Raw genomic sequence first — 21243 nt, 5'->3', positions numbered from 1 at the left:
TTGAACAAAAAACCTCATATTATAGTGTTATCAAATTACTGAATGTGTTAACAAAACATAATGCCAGCCTCTCCAAAAGATGTTTTTAGCTGTAATCTAACATGTAGTGATTTGTTTCACCTTCAATAATGACACAGTTTTGGGTTTAGTCAGCTTTTTTAATACTGCAATTTTTGTGTCAAAGGTTTATAACTGTCTCAAATTGCCAAACTTCTTGTTAAAGCTAGCTATAGTGCATTGCTAACGCTAGCCTGACCAAAAAAAAAAAAAAATGTTGAGATTTTGTTTCACCTATTGTACCTTTTTTTATGTCATTCATTAAGTCAATTTAACAGCAGAATTTAAGTAGAAATTAACAATAACAGGGTCTTCACCGGAAATTTATATTTTACTTTCAAGTTGACCAGCACTACAGCTAACTTAAACAAAATAGAATAAAATCTGTATCTTTTTGTATACTGCATGCAAATATGTACCAAAAATAGTGCAGCAAGGTCATGTGGAACAAGACTTTAGACACTTTCTCTTTTAGGCCTACAGTGTCTTAATGCTGCACAAAGCTTGGTCCTCTGCAGCAATACCAGCAGCATTCCACCATTCATCTGCTTGCAGCTTGGCAACCAAATGGGTTGCCCCACTACCCTACATCCTTGTGAAAAGGAACCCCTCACTCTTTCTGACAGATTTCCGTTACATTACCACATTCACTTCCACACAAAGTCTTTGCAGCCTTCCTAACACTTGAGGACATGCTCTTTCAGCTACTGCTTTCCCCTGTCAGGTTTTTGGCTGGTATCTGGTATCCCAAGTAGTTGTAGATTCTTATTTCAAATTTGAATGCAAACAGCCACAAAAGTTGTGAGGTAGTTTTTAATGCAAATTGTGATGCTTGTGTTTTAAAGCATACACTTACCATGTCCAGCTCTTGGGAGACTTGGCGCTTGCGTAGCTCTTCCATCCGGTCGCTGACGTCACTGAAGCAGGTGTTGTAGTACTCAGAGTATTCCTGGGCAAGGTCGTCTATGTTACCCAAAGAGCCATCCTATGGTGTAAAAGAAAGTGGATAGGTTAATATGGGAACGAAAGCACACTGGGAAACAAAAGCCAAATTCCATAAGAAAAAAAAACGGATCTGGGAAGTGCCAACTCAGGTCATTATGTTACTAAATGCAAAGCATAGCTTAATGAGCAGTACATTTAAATGTAAGACCATTAGATTAAGATTACATTTATGTATTTGAGATCTACATGCTACTTGTCATGTGAACCAAAAACAGCCTCAATACACTTTGATTTGTTAGAATTTTTCTTCACTAAGAAAAGTAAGTCCCTCAGTGTAAGTCCCACACTGAGACTTACAAGCCAAAACATCCAAAAATACACTCGAGGGTGAATATTATGACAATGTCTTTGTTCTTATCTAGCTCCATTCTGGATCTCAGATGAAGCCAAGGTTTGTTCCTAGGTTTTGTCTTTGTTGAGGCTTATTTCAAGGATGCCCTTTACCTCCTCAGACATTGACATAGCTCTGAACCAAACAGATTTTTCCTGCTGGCTGTAGTTTAGATCCACACAGTTCCTGCCTTTGTGGGGGAAAGCATGTTTGGGAAAGAGGGAGGAAGCAGCACTCAAAACAGTGACGACATTACCCGACTGAAAAAAACACTTGCTGATTACAATGTGCAACTGTAAGAGGTTGTGACATGAAAAAATGTTTTAAAGTAGCTAGGATTTGACTGGAATTTGTTGTATCATGTTTTGGCTGTGGGACAAAGACTGATGGATTCCAGTCATTAGACAACTAAATATTACAAATGCACCAGTCAATTAACTAGATATGTTTGCATGGCGGCGCAGTTGGTAGTACTGTTGCCTTGCTGCATGATTGTCCTGTTTTCAAATCAACCTGTTGTGTTTCTGCATGGAGTTTACCTGGAGCATTGTGTGTTCAATTTAAAGTCATATATCAATAAACTTTAAATCACTTTACTAACTTCATTATTTGACTTGCTGATCAGCAATCAGGGCCCGTCAAGCAAAATAAGACAATTTTGATCTCTGGTTGATCGTAGAGATGCAGTCTTTATTTTACCAGAAATCTGAATCACCCAGTTTTCCTTTGATTCACTCGTGACAGAGATCAGCAAATACTTATTAAATATATCAAATCAAAGAACTACCTCAATGTTCAGTCTGTAAGCACATAAACCAAGCGCAAGCACTTTGATGGATTTTTTTTTCTAAGTTTGATAATACTTAGATAAATGATAAAGAAACATCAGCTGATTTGCATGAGTGGGAATCATTGTCAAGTCCATCATTTCATTTTGGGTTCAAAGCTACTGTTGCTATTAATGAACCTGTAGCACTTTTTTATGTGTTCGTCACAGACCTAAGAAAAAAAACACATCTGGAATCTGTCACAACAGAACTGACAGACCAAACAAAGTCAATTGTAGCTCTAACTTAGAGACTATTACAGGGACATGAAGTAGCCTCTTGTCCAAAGTGGCATCAACGGCCATCCACCGTCACTTGGCTTGGTTAAAATATGGGCTATTCTGGCAGTGATGGCCAGCTGTTGAATATTCATCAGTGTTGATCTAATCTGTGCCAGGCAGACAGCTAGCATTGAGTCAGTGAGCAGAGTCCGAACAGTATACCTCAGTCTCTGTTTTTCTGAACCGGACTCACTTTCTGGGTGCCAGGCCACAAATGAATGGATCCCTGTGAGTGTGGGCGAAGGTGCCGCACAAACATACACACACACCCAGACATCTACACACAAGGGCATAAGGCCTCACTCAGAGATGTCTGTCTAGTCAGGGAAAATGCACATTGGCATGCACACCCATGGAGGCAGGGGATTTAAAACACATTGGACCAAAACAAACTGAGGCAGCCCAGTTGTAAACAAAGCGGCTCAGTAGAATAAAAAGTGATGAAAAAGTGCTCTTTAACAATTTGATGAACACAACATTTCCGATATAAACACTCTTTTTTTTTTTGCCCGGGTTGGCAAGGTTCTATATTGTTCCACCCTCCTCATTTGAGTAGTCGTCTTTTGTCCAGACATATGGTTTGGGATGATCAAGAATCCCTGTGGGAGTGCTCCCTGACACAGCAGACACATGCTTTCTACTTCATTCCTCACAATGACAAAAAGCATGCTCATGTTACAGAGCTCCACAAGCTAATAACCAGCCGCAGATGGAGCTAATCTATTTTAACAACAGGCATCAAAGCTTTTCTAAAACTTTACCAACTCCAAAACAACAGAGTTCTACTTTTTGGGAGCATCAAAGAAAGATGAAAAAAAAAAGTTCAGGCTAAAAAACTAACCTCTAAAATAATCAAGCATAATCTAAATTTGTTTAAGAAATAATATATTCAGACTTACAAACCTGCCTAGCCCAATGAATATTTGAAATAATGAGTAATGCTGCTTTAGCTGATGCAACAGCTACTCCACCCTGGATGCAAGGGGAGGCAAACTCCCCATTATGACTTGAACAAAGGCAACAATAGCTCCACAGAAAGCAACACCCATAGAAGAATGTGTGTGATTTCATTTGTATTTACAGTAATGGGGAAGTGGGGGTGCTTCATATTATGAGCTCCATGAAAACGCAACTCCCTTTGAACAGCTGAGGATTGATCCACCTATAGGTGTGCTTCAAGAGTACATGCAACTCACTAGCCTCACAGAAGATTGTTGCGCAGTAGCGATACTGCTGCTATAAATTACTATGTGACACACACCTCACAGCTGTCATTAAATATTGCCTCAGATTACTGCAGATAATTAGTATCTATGTCAATCTCAGAAATACATTTGAAGTTTAAGATCCCTTATGAGCAAATATGAATAAAAGTAGCTAAAATTATTTCAGCATTTCATATGTTTAAATCTTATATGTTTAAATATGCAATGAAAATGCAGCCAGTGTGACTGAATGATAAATAGTTCTTAGAAATCTTAACTCTTGTGTTTTATTTATTTTTAAAGTGCATTTAACACAATCACATTTTAACAGAATCACATCGAAAACCAACACATTATTCTAGTCTACAGTCTGACTTAAGTTTTTCAAAATTGACAGAAAAAAAAAAAATCACAAACGAAGCCATCTTGTTGAAACATTACATGCAACAGATTTGTTGACTATGAGACTTCTTTAAGTATGCTGGATAACAATCTGGAATTGGCACTGTGTGAAAGGACTTTGTGCTGGCTGCCAATAGAAGTGTGATTTTTTTTGTTTCACATTAGCTCAGTTTGGTAATAACATTTCCTCACAACTGTAACACTTTCATTTTTACTGTTCCCGTAATCCAAAAGACAGCATTTCCAAAAAGACTATGATTATTTGAAATACTGAATTTCTGTTGAAGCCTTTTCCAAAAGATTGCCAGAAGGCACTGAGATCTCAGGTTTACTTATAATCTAATGTCACAGTTAATTTACACTCACTTCATATTTTTATCATGTTTTTATTTTTGTTTGCTTGTCTGTTTGTCTTTTTACATTGTATTGGAAAGCATTTCATTTGAAATGCATGTATCAACCCTGAAGAAACATTAAAAAATGCTACAAACATAACATTTCCTTCTACCTTCTAAATTGTTTTTCCCATGTTAGAGACTGTTACACACTGGGAAGTGGTAGGGTGCGAGGTTTGACTATTATCCAAGGGGGAGCTTCATGAAAACTTGAACTCAAACTTCAGAACAATGAGAATAATTTACAACAGAGACATGGTCCATAAGGTCACAGCATGGGCATTGAACGTTTTCACCTCATCTGTAATGTCACATCATCTGTACTTTGCCATAATTGGACCTGCTGCTACTTCTTTGGTGTGGTTGAGTGCCTTTAGTTAATTTAGTTGTATATATTGTTATTATTATTATTGTGTGTTTGCTTATTTATACTGTATATATTTGACCTTTTGCACGGGAGCTGCAATGGAAATTTCGTTGAATTCTGTTCAATGACAATAAATGCTATCTATTCTATCTATTCTATTCTATTCTACAGCACAACATCAGGACAGGAAGAGCCAGTTTTAAAACATACCCTGATTATTACTATAATGACTGGTAGTTGCTTTTATTAACATATTATCTCAATTTAGGATGAGTCGCAAACACTTGCCTTACACAGAAAGCCACAAAACAAAAAATATTTGCAAACATTTTCAGACATTATCAAAGCTTACATAAATACCGGAATCACAGAGCTGAGATGTGCCAACCAACACTATGAAGCCGAGAGGAGTAGACTGGGCAAACTAGACAATAGATTAGGATAAATGAGATGTTCATGTGTCACCAACATAATGAAGCCGAGAGGAGTAGACTGGGCACACTAGACAATAGATAAGGACAAATGAAATGTTCATGTGTCATGTTTTAAGGTCTGACTAACGGTGCTCAATTGGGGCACTGGGAACAATCAGGAGCCAGATGATTGCTGACATGGGGCTTCATCATTGGTCTTGGGAACGAAAGGTGGAAGAACGTTTAGGAAGATAATGCCATAGGCCAAAGCTCAGTCTTTCAAAGAACTTCCTTAGGATATCCGCTTTAGCTAAACAGAGCAGTGCCATCCCAGAAGAGGAAACTTAACAGATCCCTGTTTGACCTAAATAATGAGCCTGGACATGGCAGTGTAAAGTTAAAATGAGGAAGGAAGGATCAGGTTGTAAACGAGCCCATGTTGGAACATTTCTAGAAAGGAGACACAATAACAGAACTAAGGATATTTTGGACAAGAGACCATTTTTCAATATGGTTTCTTGTTTAAGGTACCATATGATCATGGGTTTATTAGACTAACATAATAAAATCATAAACTTTCAGACCATGAAAAGTAGAGCCCCATATTTACAGACAAAACTCTGTGTCTTACATAATCAGCAGTCTTCAAATGGACACACTTCCTCCTCCCACACTGCATTGAACACCACAAAACACTTTTCAAGAAGACACAAATTCTCTGCAGACAAGTAAAATATTTCCACGAGACAGCTTTTCCAGCAAAATCAAGAGAATTATCTAGTGGGGGAGTAGTAAGTCACTGTCAATTGCCCAGGTATGTAAACTGAAAGTGAATTTTTGTATTTATAGCTTCATTAAGAAATAAAACAGATCTAACAAACACATAAACGTTCCATATGTAAGATTGGTTTGCCAAAAGTGTTTAAAAGGAAAGACAGGAATACAGATGTCACCACAAATAGGCCTTAGATGCATACTGAGTCTAACTTATTTGAATTAAAAAATAAGTTTCAAAGAGAGGTCTGTACTGTCGGCCTCAACCACTTAAAAGTTATAGCTCATACCTCTGTGCCCTAATCTGCTTGTGAATCTTAATTAGTTTGAGGAGTATTAACTCCACCTACCACCACAAAAAAATCTGCCTCTCTTAGCTATTCTTATTAAACACACATTACTGACAGGGGGCCCTCGGAAACATACACAGGCTGACATTCTTGGATTTACAGTCCAAACAAGATGAAAAAGTCCCTTAAAGATGCAAATAGTGATTTCATTGGGTGGATTACAGGGTTTTTGCTGACGGGTACTTTAATGTTGTGTCTGCACAGTCATTCCAGTATTAAGTTCCTAAATATATTGTGTGTTCAGACCAAATAGTGAGCCTACTGAACAAAGTTAGATAACTGTCTGTAAAGATAAGGTTTCATGTGCAGAGGGCCAAGACCAGACTTGCTACAATGATTTCAATCCAACAGGCAGGGTTGGATAAACCCAAATTTAAAGGCCATTTCTTTGTCGGGACCTCAAGAAAAACAAAAGCTATTGAAAGTCATAGAGCGCTGGTTATATATAGCACATGTATTTAATTGTACCATACATATGGTATTTACTGTTCTCAGGGTCTTACAATGTGCTTAAAGATAGGAGTCAGAGCAAGTTCTTAAGATAAAGTGTATAATAAAGGTCAATTTACTTAAGACTTCAACCTTTATGTAATCAACTGTCCTTTCTACAGGAAAATACAACAAAATGCTATGAAGCAAATGATACATTGCTGAAAGCTGAACGTAAATGAAGAAAACCAGTAAGCACTTTGAACTGCTGTCTGGCTGCAATGTGCCATACAAATAAACCTGATTGATTGACTTGATCAGGGGGGCAAAATCCCAAAATGTTACTATCATTTCTAATTATACGTTTTTACCAAGAAAAATAAACTGAAATCCAATCCCGCAAGTACCATGGTAAAGCCCGGGAGACAAAATAAATAAAATGGGTGAAGTGCCAAAATGATGAGGAGCCATTCAAACATTAAAAGAACAGGTTAACAAACAAAAGTGTACAGTATTGTGTCCTCTGGAGTAATAATTAAATAAACATTCACTCCTGCAAATTTTACTACATTTAAAATGAACTTGTGATGGCCCTGAGAGCATTAGACTTTGACATTGCAAAATTATTTCTGGACGTTTTCATTTGATTATTATTTTTAGCTCAGATATGTTGTCATGCATTTCCACTTTCTTAGCACATTTGCACTTCAAGCTATTGAATTCTACCCAAAAAAAATACCTAAGCCCAAAATTATGCAGTAGAGTAATGAGAAAGAACAACTTAACTTTAAATGATCTAAAACAGGTCTAGTTGTTGCAAACTTGTATACTGTTGAAGTATGGCTGTGACTTGATGATGATGCAATTGAAAGACTAAATAAACTTTCTGCAAATTTTTGTTTTTCAGTTCAAGTAGAGGGAAAAACAACAAAGATGAGCACCGGGCTGAGAGCCATTTGCCTCGAGAGTAATAAATCTAGAGAAATTGCTTGGCTGGGAGCCAGGTCTCCCACCTAGTGTCAGAAGGGCAGGACAGCACACCACCCACCCGTCACCCTCAACCTTTTGCACACACGCAATTCAGCATTTCCACTCCATTCACATCCTCAGTGCCAGACCAAACCAAATTATCACCTCAGGCTTTTTCACAGGCTGGAAAGTGACTGCAGGACATTTGGTCGGAGGATCAATCGGATCAAATGTGCCGGCAAGAAGAGTTTCAGAAGATCTGATTTGTGTATGAGGATGAAAAAAAGGAGCTGAGTCTGATTGATGATGACATTCTAGCATTACTCAGGATTATATAAGGGCTGGACAGATTATCAGCATCAAGCTATACAAAGGGTTTCAAAAGGTCCGGTATAAAAACCACAAAGAACAGAAAACCTTTAGATGAGATCCCAGAGAAAGTATCACAGCTGAACAAAGCTGTGCACAGCTGGTAAGCTGGCTGAAAGGTTGCTACAATACATTTCCTCCATTAATTAACAAAAAAGACACCTTTGGCAGTTTGGAATTTTTTGATTATGAAAAACACTCACTGTGATGAGAAAACTAATAAAGCTGAGTATCTACATAATATCTGAGTGCCCAGTAAAACTATGGAGCAGAATGACAAAAAGGTGTAAAAGATCAATAATTCAGAACTATTACTAAATTAGGTAGGTGTTACTTCAATATTTCTGTTTAAGTCTTTATTAAAATGAAAGTAAACTAATACACCATTGATCATTATAATTGTAATATGTTTTGATTTGTATGCATCATCAAATTGTGGTATTCATCCTCAAGTTTATCAAATCTAATATTATTGCATATGCTAACAAAACTTATTAAATACTTTATAATCAGCAGGTTTATGTAATGACAACACCTGTAATGATGATAAGCATTTCTACTTTTACATTTGTTTTGACTTTAAAGTCAATGTAGATTTTATAGAAAAAAAAATTCAAATATGTCAGTGATGTCTTAACATTTTAGCTTCTGAATCGCAAAATGTCTGTGGAAGGAAATTCTCACTTTGAACACTGGAGGAGTACACAGGCATTTTTTTTTTATGTTAATAAAGCAGTCGTACACTGACAACACAAACAGCATCAACAGCCACTATATTGATGTTATCAACTCTGTTATCCTCAATTTTGGGAACAGGTGATTATAGAACACCCAACTCTAAGAAAACCCTAAATCTGTGGTGCAGTAACAACAAACTATTCCCAGATATAAAGAAGATAGAAAAAACACAACTTCTAACTACAATAGAGATAACATCCACACTACAACAAAAAGTACACCAAACCTGCCAAGCCAGTCTTGACGCAACAAAACGAACCGCCTGGACACAATACTAACAGTAGAGTGTTGGTCCTTGAGTTTGAAACAGGGGCCTGTAAGGACGTGTTTGTCTGATGGTTGATTTGCATGCGCCGCAACACAATAAGCAGACGCGCAAATCAGTGCGCCACCTTCGAGGATAACGGGGTGAAAAGTCAGTCTGAAGTCAGTACGTGATCCTGTCAACCCCAATTACCCCCACTTTAAAAACTCACCAGCATCCCCATGACGTCCGTCCACAGTTGGGAGAAACTATCAGACGCTGCGGCGGTGTCTGTCTGGGGCTCCTCGGAGAACGCATCGAGCCCCTGATCGCCCTCCATGTTAGAGGGGGAAAGTGTCCGCACTCAGTAAGGTGTAAATCCAGACACTAAACCAACAGGCGGGGTGATGAGATCCGAAGCAACACGAGAGATTGATGCCAAGGCTGTTTTGTTTTTGTTTGTTAGTTTTTTTTTCACAACAAGTTGCCCTTGACGCACCAGTAAAGTGTTCCAAAATTGCTTGGAACAGTTCGAGGTTTGGTGAATAAATTGCGTCTTGACATGCTGGCAAATTCTCCAAGATGGAAAAAAAAGTATATTATTTCAGATTAATAATGAAAGATCACGAATCTGCGCTGATCCAACTTCGGCTGAAAACCCAACAGCGCGGATCCGTGTCTGGGAACTAAACAACCCCTCCTCTCCTAAAGCCGACGGGGGAGAAGAGATCAGAATGGTTTGGCTAAAAGTTTGTTAAAAAGTTTGTGAAGTCCTTAAAGTAGCGCAACAGGCATTTCCATTAAAAAAAAAGTTGGAGTAAGAGATCCGCCGCTTCTCAGAGAAACAATTCCAAACAGTGCGCCTCCCCCCTCACTTCACCCGCTGCGTCTCCCTCCCTCTCTTCCCCCTTCACACTCCTCCCAACAGGAGGAAGAAGGAAAAACACTTTTGTAACACCGCTAACAACTCATTATGTAGGCTATAGTTATAATAATAAAAGAAATATGGTAGCCTCTGATCCGTTTTAGTCAAGGTGGCCAATAAAGTTTTTGTTCACGCTGAACACAATTTTAGGCATACTTTTAATTTTTTTATTCAGATTTTTATTGTGTATATTTCCTTCTATGAACCAGTCCAAGCAAAAGAGGGGCTAGAGTGGCATAGCCGCCTATAACCAAGAGAGCAGAAGCTGAGTTGCTGATTTTATTTATTAAGTTGTATTAATGTTTTAATGAATTTATTTATTTTTACAATTGGACCATTCAAAATATGAATATATCTGATTACAAGTGTTTCCAAATCCAAACTGTGCATTTCTTTTTTTTCTTTGGACAATATCTATGAAATAATCTATGAAAGCACAAAAGTCCATCTCTTCAACTAGGATAGTGTCTCAGAGAATGTCTTAAGTCATTAACAAGAAAAATGATGTCATGTTCTACTGAAGTTTATATTTTATATAAACTTCTTGCCTGAGCTAAAGAAAGAACAGACAGTGCTGCTCAGTAGTCCAAAATCTTGTATGATTTATTTTTATTTCACTGCTATATTGTATCTAGCAAAAGCTAAATAAAACTCCTGAAATTCTCATAAGGCTGTTGTGATATTTAATGGTTACAACCTGGCCCTGTATTTTGTGGTGACCCATAAAGACACAAATAAGAGATGTCTGCCAAAGAACCCAAGAATTTTTTCTACATATTCTGAAAAGCTCTCCATCCCACTTTGAATAGGGACTGTGAACAAAGCCACATGATTGTTTGGAAAACAATAAAAGCATCATAGGAAAAAGTTGCTCTTTTTTCTGTATGCCCAGCTTCTGCAAGCTAGCACAAATCTGGGAAATGCTTTAAATGTTGCAAACAAACTTTTACCAAAACGCCTCTGTAATGACTTCATCTTAGTTACTAAGAATCTACACACACATTATAAAACAGTTGCTGTGTTGTGTGACAGCTATGCTTTTTGAACCACAGATTTGAATACGAGTCGCACAGAGACGAACACTTAATGTACAAGCATGAAATTGCACAGCTTTCCTGTCTGATCAGCCATTTGTTAAGCCCTGCCTGCAGGCGTCTCCTTGATAATGAAGAAGTCCTGAAGCTGTCTCTGGCTCTCCCTATTGTTGTAAAGAGTGCATTTTCTCATAGCTCATTTTCTCAGAGCAGGCCCAGCTGTCAGGTCGTGTGACACAACCAGAGATGAAGAGGTAGAGAGCAAAGTATTTCCCTCATCCTGATTCAGCTCCACTTTTCCACCCAAAAATGTTGCATTATCTGCTGTTTATTAGCTCAGACACCACATGCAGCCAAATAATTAAAATTAAAAGTATCACATGAAAAAGGATAGAAAAGGTACAAAAAAACCCCAAAACTGTTCACCCCACATTCCTTTCTGCAACTGTGCAAAAGGCGATCAGTTACACAATAATCCTCCAAAGCTTCAGTTTCACTGGGAGTCTAAACATGTGTGTAATGTTAGGTTTACTCTCTACTACGTAGCTATATAGTAAGTTCAATAGTACAGTGAGGTGTGGCTGAAGTACCATTCATTGCAGTACTGTACAATTAATTTTTACATCATGTATGGCTGCATGACATACAGTTTAGCTATGTGCATATGAAAAGCATCGTTATTGGCTTGTATTGCAATTGGTAAGTGATTACTCACATTCATACTAACTTGTTCATAATAGTAACATCTTACTAGAAGAAGTTTGGATATAGAAAGCTGATTTTATATTAATAACTTATGAATGCGTTACAGTTAACCTAAACTTTACCTCCTGTTGATACTTTGCACCTCGTTTTACCTCTTATACTTTTGTTTTCCCTACAAATGAATCATGCATGCTAACTATATGTAGTTTGCTCAGTTTGTAAGAGCACTATTTGTTACTTGTCACAAAATGGGCTTCTTGTATGGGACCCATTTGATTTGAATACATACCACCAATACCAGCAAACCAATGACACACAAATGAAGGTCTTGGGTTGTTCTCAAATTGGTTTTAGGAAAATTTGCTTGGTATGTGCTACACCTCTGGGATCCATGTGGGTTAAAAATTTTACCCAAAGTTGAATTCTATCAATCCTACAAAGGCTGATCAAACAAGTTTTATTTCCAGAGTTTGTGCAAATAAACAAGAAATTTGACTTCAGTTCCACATAGTTTCATATAGTTTTCTTATGCAACCCTTGAAAAATGTCATCTGGTTCACATTTTTTCCAGCTCATTCCTTACACATATCAGTCCCATGAGTACATGTTTTCTGAGTATCCTTGGGTAAATGTTGAACCTAATATAAAACCAGAAATCCAGAGTTTCAGGTGCAGTTCAGTAAATGGAAGGCATTCTGTGCTATTCTGGTTAGAAATGTGTTTCATGGACACGTTTAGCTCTGCTAGATAAGAGATTCTTGTGCATTTGAACTGGTTTGAAATGGATACCATGTGGTAGATGTAGGTGGAACCATGAAGCAGAGTGGATAACGCATTGAACATTACCGTTGAACGGTAATGTTCTGTTGAGCTTACAAATAGTGAATATCAAGTTTTTTAGTTAACATTAGGGTGGAGATTTTTTGAACATGCAGCAATAAACACTTCTTGAAGGCTGGGCGTTCCCAGCATTTCATTTCTGCCTTAGTCATTTCACATTTAATTTACATAAATGCTCAGAAACCTGGAGTCACAATGTGCAAACTCAGCTATCAAAGTTAGTTTTAATCAGCTTTGCACATGTTGAACAGTGTAACAATTGAGAAAACTGAAACACAAACACGGACAAAAAGCCTTGAACATGGTAAGAAATCAGTGATGCTAAGGCATAACATGTTAATCCCTGATTATCTTCTTAGCATTAAATAAAAACACCCATACCAAAAAGAAAGAAAGGTGTAACATGAACACTCCTAGCAAAAATGCTAAAGAGAGTGTTGTGATAGGGCATAGGTTCCCCAACCCTCAAGCAAGGAGGACTATTCACACGACAACTGATTTAGTTTGCCTAATCTACCGTAGAACTCAGACCTCAGAAGAAATGCAAAAAATGCAGAGCTGAAGTAATCTTTCTTCTCTTTAAAGAAAGTCCATCGGCATTTAAGCGCTTGTTATTAAAAAAAAAACCCTCAAGCACATTGATCTAACACAGGAAAACATCAGTTTCACACTAGAGAAAAAGTTAAGTCTACTTTTGTCTAATCCACTAATCTGGTAACCTTCCTAAAATAATTAGTAACTTTTTGTCAGAAGTATTTTTTTTTTTTTGCCTAAATAATCTTTTGGTAAAAAAAAAAAAAAAAGACTTAGGCCATTATTTTAGGAAGGTGACAATATAGAGGTTGCATGTTATTAACTGAAGATTTCTGTATCCATATTCCTTCTTTGTTGGCACTAAACATTCCTTTGCACACAATATCAAGTTTCAAAGTTTATGTAGGTGAGGAAGGGCTTTTAGAGGTCTTGGATGAGTAGAAGCTGCTCATCAGTGTCCTGCTTATAGTCTAAACACACAGAAACACTCTCCTCCTCATAGGAGGAGGAGAGTGTTTGACAGTGTGGGAGGTCTGCACTGTTAACCTCTAATCTGTAATATTGGTAGTGCAAAAGCAAAGGCTGGTAAGGCTTGTATTGTAACGAACAACATGACCATACTATTATTAAAGTTTGAGCTGTCCAACAGTGTTGCTCTTAAGAGTAATGACCATGTTTGAATCTTTAAAACTGATGAACGTAGTGCTTGAAACACTTTCTCCTCTGCACAAATATGGTTTGAAAAATGTTTACCCAAAGCCAGTTCGGGTGAACCCTACCTTGAGGTCCACAAACTGAAGGGTCAAACTATTATTGAAAAAGAAAAGGAAGGCTGTTTATTCTGCTAATGATATATGTATGTATACAACCATCTTTTCCTACTTTCCACAAATACAACTCATGTTACTGCAATGTCAGACAAAAAAACACAGCGGTAACTCTGCTTATTTCAGCAGATGCTAACAGAAAAGTGATTATATGCTGAAATTTTCTTATTTGAAGCTTCATCTTCATTCTTTGTGTATTTATTTGAAATTAAGCAGGACTTGGGTAAGAACATAAACAATGGCTATTATATGAGATATTACAGTCTTATTTCCACCATTTCCACTTTTGCATGGTAAGGTATGTGTAACACAATGGTTCTCAGCAATCCCCTATGTAAAGCTGTAAAACTTAAATGGGTAATTGGCACAAAAGCTGAAGGGATAAAAGCTATGAGATCATCAAGTGGTAACACCTATGACTGATCTACAACCACATTTTCATTTCCTGTGTGAACAAGGTCAGATTATCACTGGTAACACAATGAAGGGTTTTTTGCACACTATTTTTACAATGTGGTTTCAAATACGGATACACCTGCTAAAACATGCTGAACCATCCTTTTTCAAGCACCTGTAGCAGCATGTTCCTCTCAGTTTCCTGAGGGCTACAATTTAGACCAAACTGAAGTTGTGTTCTGCAATTTCAACCACCTTCCAGCATGTGATCTAGTGTGCAGTCTCACTGGTTATTTTGGACAGGCATTTCTGTTTACTATAATTTTTGAATATAGGCCAATTTGATGTGTATGAGATTCACTTTGGCTATTGTGAGACCTGTAGGAGATAACATAGAGCAACGTTGGTCTTTTGAAATGCTTTAAGAGTTCAGTCTCTGTTTGTGATGAAAAATATTGGATACCAAAATGTTGGAAACTTGTTGAAAATCTCAGGTAAGTAAGAGTTTGAATGCTCTGGAGAAAATACACAGAAGTTGTAGTTTTGGTAATGCAAGCTATACTAACCATACTGCTAATATGCTAACAACGACTTTCTGAAGTAAAATTAAAAGTAGAGAAAAGCAAAATTTTGAAATTAGTAACAGTCAGGGAGCAATTTCACTCTCACTAAACCAGACAGGGGTTAAAGAGTACTTTAAGATGGCCCAAAAGTGTCAATCTTGTAATACATTCATGAAGACATAAGTAGGGAAGAGTAGTATCTGTCTTGTAGATATCACACAGAGAAAAATGAGACCTTGCAGAGACCTTGAAGCTACAAAGAATCAACTAATCTCCCACTTGAGTTCTTTAATTTACCACTCAAATATTCCCACAGGCTAAATAGTCTTGAAGAGACATAGAAAGTTCAGCAGTGGCTATTATCACACAGCAATTGTAAGTTGGAGAGAGAAGAAAAGTAGCAACCAAGAATCATGTCTACATAAACATCAGTATGAATGAGAATCAGTCTTTGAGGTATTAGGCACTCAATAAAATGGGATTATAACCAAAAAAAATGAAAAAAAGAAGTCAAGATAAAGATAGAGATAGAAAAAGAATGCAGGTATCATTAAAGCAAAACAGGACCTCCCCCGAGAGTGAAAGTGACCCTGGCTGAAGGTCAGTGACCTCTGAGTTCAAAAATATCTCCTGAGGGAGTCAAGAGCATATCAGCAGAGAGATTTACAGTGTAGCAGGCTGACATCAAGGACACCACCCATGCATTTAAGGAGTGCTATCCAGAACCACACTACATCGACACAAATTACATACTCAGCAGTTTGATAGTGATAAAAAAAAAGAGTCTAGGAACTGTGTTGTAGCCTGCATCCTTCTCTGTTTACAAGGTTCCAAGAAAAAATGAATTAATTTCAACTACAGCACTGATTACCAAATCTTTTCTCAAACATGTTATATATGCACATCCAACTGAATGTGGTCACTTAAACGGCTTTCTTTGAGCATAGACTCTGATCTTGGATCAAAAAATTTACATCATTAATTCAACTGCAAAGGTCTAACAGACCCTGGCCATTCAAACTGCTTTTAATGCTGTTTAATTCACACATTGGTGGTTCTTTATTTTTGCACATACTTTTGTGTATTCTGCCATGCAAATAAAACACATGGGTGTGTGAAATGAGCAGGCCAGACTGCCCCACTGTGCTTTCCACACTGTCGAGTTTGTGTGGGAGTTATCAACCAAGTCCAATTAGCATGAAAACTAATTACTGTTTCCTTGCCTCAACCTCCCCAGCACACATGCACATACTCAGTTAAGCAATATATTAAATTAAATCAACACTATGGTGTAAAACAAAGGTTTAGGGGACCCCCAATGGCTCATAGTCTGTGTGTGTTCTAGGTTTCGGTTTTCATAGGGTGGTCAAGCGTAACACTAGAGTCTTTTGAAACCTACAGAAATCTCAACTTTAGATTTAAACAGTGGAATTAGCTCTGGGCAACAGAGGTGAAAGAAACAATGGCAAGTGAGAAGTGTAAGACAAAGACACATAGTGATTTCAACACAACAGTAAACAAATAGGAGGTAGAAGAAGATATGAAGATCTGTCTGAGGTATGAGGTGCGTGTGATGACCTGCTGTGAGAGGAAAACAACCAACATTAACACTTCACAAACAGCTCTAAGCTTGTTTGCCATGTCATTGAAACCCATTAGGAAGTGGGGTTATTACTTTCATACATCAAATCTTGACATCTTCATCTTTTTTAATGTGACACATACATCCAAAGGGACATCGGTGGTTCTCAAGGTTTTCACTGTTTCACAAGAGGCCCTGCTGATACCGTTGTTACAGACAAAACATTTTCAAAGGAATTTGTCTTCTGTTCACTTATCTAAATCAGTTTCTTATTAATTTTGTTACCAATACATTCTACTGCAAAATTTCATGTGTAACATACCAAAATAAATTCATAGTACTAACAAGTCCATATCCATTTTCTGAATCTGTGAAAAAAATCTGAGTGCTAATGCTAAAGCAATACACATCTCATCTAAACCCCAGATCTTCAATTTCTCAGTGCAGTGCATGTTTCCACAACCATACATTAAGTTCTTACATTATAATACTGTGTGAGCTTATGAGCTGAGAATCTTTTTTTTTCCAATTTCTTTGGTATACGCAAAACTGAATGAACCGCATGTTTATTTGGAACCAAGTGATATTCTAATGTAATGAGTGATCAGCACTGTGTGAAAGGCCAAATGTTTGGTAACCATGAAATAAAAAAGCTATGACAAGTTTCATACTTGCAGATGTATTTGCCCATAAAGAAGAAATTGATTTTGCCATTTGTTTGTGTGTCTGTACGAGTGTAGATAAAGCTAATGTGCTGCCCTTCCTCTAGTCCGAGGTCATAAGACTCTGCTTGCAGCTGTGTGGCTGTTAAAGTGACACTGCCAGGCTCTGAGCTAATGTCCAATGTCTCATCTTGGGTAGTGTTCTGGACGATAGGTACTGTTGTGATCCAGTTTCACTGTGTGAAAAATATAAGAGTTTCAGAGTCTCAATACTTTTATGGACACGACTAGAGATCCTCACAGTAAATTGGTTATGATTTTTTTAAAAAGTCAAAAACATATCTTTGCAGTTCCATAATCCCAGTCACCCTAATAAAATTAACAGACAAGGTCCTTTGCTGTCCACAGCATGGGTTTGTCACAAACAGAAACATTTCCAAAAAATAATGTTTCTTTCTTGTAAGCAAAGAGAAATGTAGTAGTCTTTTTTTACCCAGTAGAGTGACAGTGCACAGCAACAGGTGGGAAGACTGAGCTAAAACTTCAGAAAAATAAATAAATAAATATATATATATATATATATATATATATATATATATATATATATATGTGTGTGTGTGTGTGTGTGTGTGGGCATGGGCGTGGGATGCTGCGTGGATGTGTGTGCGTTCAGAAAAGCAACAATCATGCCATACACTGAATTTATGAAAATGCTTTTGTTTTTGTTTTTTTTAACAATTTTCATACCTTTTTACCAAGGCAGAATAGTCAATATCTAAATACCATGAAATGGTATAAAGATAGAATTAGTGACAAATAGATAGCTAAAATTTACTAAATGCATCTTTAATGTAAATTAAAGTAGAACTGTTTTATCATAGACCTATTCTCTAAAGCTTATCAGAGTTCTAAATTATCTTGATCCACATGTCTCCGTTCACATGACTAACCGAGTTTGAGTTGGTATAACAGGATGGTGTGGTTCCCCCTGCTGTTGTCAGATATACTTACAATCCACAAAACAAACGCCCTGCTCGTCCAGGCAGGAGCATGTATTAAACTTAACTTCACATCCTGTTATGCACAGTCAGCCCGTCTGCCATATGTTAGCCTCTAAGCTAGAAGCTGTAAAAATAGGCTTGGCCTAAATGTTATTAATGACCATGTGTGCTGTGAACACACCGCATAATTATCCCCTGCAGTTTCACCCAAAGCTCAGGTTTAAAGTTCTCTACTGAGGTTTCCAAAACCAAAACACACAGGAACATTGGCATATATTGACTATTTAGTTCACATATAGAGCAATATTACGTTACATTTGCACCATGATTCCAAATCTAAAAGGGCAGCAGCCAGCAGGGGTTGGTGAAGTATTAATGGACCTGTGTCTGCTTTGTTTTCCCAGGTAAGTAGGCCTAGTGGCTGCTGCTTTACAGGACCAAAACAAAGTTTTAGTCAATGATATTGGTTAGTGTTCAACAATACTTGTTGCCACGCTAATTACTGAAATCTTTGTGATGGACAGTTTTTCCTGTCACACACTGAAACTGTTGCTGGAATACTGAACACAATTAAGTAAATAGATGCAGGCACATTGCAAATAACATCTGAAGATAAGTCAAACTTATATGAATCATCTTTCCATAAAAAATAATAATGTAAAAAAAAAAAGGTTATGCACCAAAAGCAAACAAAGCCCGCATTTCTGTTGATTTATATCCTGCTGCTAGCAGCAAATGCTGCAGACGCAGCTGACATTTGGTTATGTATCAGATGTTATAATGACTTGTTACCGAGCCAGCCCCAAGCTGCTGTGGTACAGACTTCTATAATTACTGTCAGAATCCACATAACCACCATATATCTCACACACAACCCACGAAACACAATCTGTTGCATAAACTGGATTCAGTCACTTGCACATGACAGTAAATATCTTTGGCACAATAAATGCTGTACAAAAAAAATAAAAAAATCTTATCCCCATAATCATGCATCCCAAAACTCTAATTGTGCTGTTAACGATATAGGTAAAATACAGGGTTGTACAGTTATCCTATACATTTTAAGCATCCAAAAATTATATGGCACCAAGTTTCTTCAAATCGGATGTTTTTATCACATCATTTTTTCCAGACTCTTTGATTCCTGCTTCAAATACCATTTTGGTCCATTAATACACCATAATATTTCTTTAGTATGAGACTTCTTTTTATTTAAATAAATTAAATCACATTTTCAGATTCCCTGCTGAAATATTTGCAACAGTTGTCACAGCAGTTATTACCCAATTTAGATGAGTTCAGCGTGGGCACAAAAGTAAGTGTAGTCAGTAAAAATGTGTGTGCCTGTGAAATCGATCATTATGTTATGGGTACATACTCAATCATTTTATATAAACTGTAGTGAAAATTACATTTTAAATGTACACATCACGTTGGTGCAAGATTTATGACTTCAGAATAATATTAAGGTATCAGAAGTTACCATTTTTTAACAGAAGATCTTTTCTTTCAGGAAGTGTTTTCACATAAATAGTCGGGCCCCAAGTCAGCAGCTTTACCACATTCTTCAGCTGTTTGTATACATTTGAGCCTATGCACAGTTTCTGTCTTTCCAGCTGGATAGCTGTTGACCCATAACCCAACTACACAATCATAAAGCAAACCATTGCATAGATTTTTATGTTAAAAAACAAAAAATCTAATAACGACACAGAAGTAACATTTTTAATTTGTCTGAAAAACTGGAACTACACTTTGCATCTTGGATGGAAAGGTTGCATCTAAACCTCTGAGGCAAAAACTGACTTAAAGGTTACTATGGCAATTGCCCAACTCCTGACAGAAACTGTGGTGAGGGTTGCTTCAGTCTGACCACAGCTCATTATGGGCTGGTGGGGAGTCACTGTCTGAAATCTCTCCTCCAGACACTTTCTGGGAGCTAATTAACACACATCTCCTCATTACACCAGCTTACACTCGCTCTGTTGCTTTGTGGTATTTATGTCCCCACAGATTTCCATTAAATACTAACACACAACAACAAACTATATTAAACAAAACAAATACTGTACAGAGGTCAGTGATCATTAGTAGGTTTCAATTGTGATCTTCCAGTTAGTCAGTCAGTCCACCAGTAAACAGACTGGTCCACCAGCCCATCACCTTTCTGGGAGAGCAAAGCTTCCCTGGAGCTAAGACAGCTAAGCAGGACTATAGTCTGTTTAAAGGTTAATAGGTTCACCAACAATGAATTATTGTTGGGTCAAGGAGCACTGGTCTGCAAATGGTTCAGTCTCAGCTTAACACAACTTCCAACCCTTCTTATTAGATGCTTTTACTCGGTCGCCTGCAATTATTGGTAAAGTTGTGTCGAAAAGATTTAAAATAAATTCATCTTCAACTGCACTAGATTTTATTACACTCTTTTTCTTAATCCAACCATTAGTTTATCTGCAGCTAATTTAGTGGGGGGAAAAAAATCTGATGTTTGCAAATTCACTGGTATCACATTGATTTTCACCCTTATTGCTTATTGTAAAACAAATTGGGAATTCAAATGTACCGTTTCTGTGAGGTTTATATGTCATGAAGGCCAGGGGACATGTCATTATCTGTTCACTTAAACTTGTCCATATCCACAAAATACTGTATGCAAGTTTAAAAGGTTTACTGATGGAGAAGTGAACAGTGGCAACTTGGGGTCAACAAGTTCCCCTAAATATATTTTTTAAGGGTTGGATTTGGTGCCATTCATCTAAATCTAGGTAGGTATTTTTTTTATCTTTGTACTTGAATGATGGATGCTGAAAATACATGCATCAAAAAAGATGAAAATATGATTAAGATAGCTTAACTTTAAATAGTTACCTTACAATCTAAGACATCTGCACATAAGGGAATCGTCTTCTTTTTAACACAACAAAAATGTGTTTCCTAAAACAAGGAAAGTAAAACAGATATACTGATCTAGTAGGTTGGAAAACACGCTTAAACAAGAAAGAAATTCAGGAAAGA

The 21243-nt window shown here is 37.2% G+C and overlaps 1 protein-coding gene across 8 annotated transcripts in view; it reads right to left on the bottom strand.

The window, feature by feature from the left end:
* The window catches only part of sash1a (SAM and SH3 domain containing 1a), a 179519-nt gene that overhangs the window by 43440 nt on the left and 114836 nt on the right, over nt 1-21243 (bottom strand). For 6 of the 8 annotated variants that reach the window (XM_032586069.1, XM_032586062.1, XM_032586063.1 and 3 more), the window contains exon 2: nt 914-1042. In XM_032586069.1, the coding sequence (XP_032441960.1) occupies nt 914-1042 (129 nt within the window). Of the gene's footprint in view, nt 1-913; nt 1043-9388; nt 10039-21243 lie in introns of those variants that run through there. The other 2 variants (XM_032586064.1, XM_032586068.1) reach the window with 2 other exon arrangements.

The sequence above is a fragment of the Xiphophorus hellerii genome, chromosome 15, assembly GCF_003331165.1.
Source record: "Xiphophorus hellerii strain 12219 chromosome 15, Xiphophorus_hellerii-4.1, whole genome shotgun sequence".
Taxonomy (NCBI): domain Eukaryota; kingdom Metazoa; phylum Chordata; class Actinopteri; order Cyprinodontiformes; family Poeciliidae; genus Xiphophorus; species Xiphophorus hellerii.
Note: the sequence above shows the minus strand (reverse complement) of the source record. Positions and strands in the feature narration are given on the sequence as shown.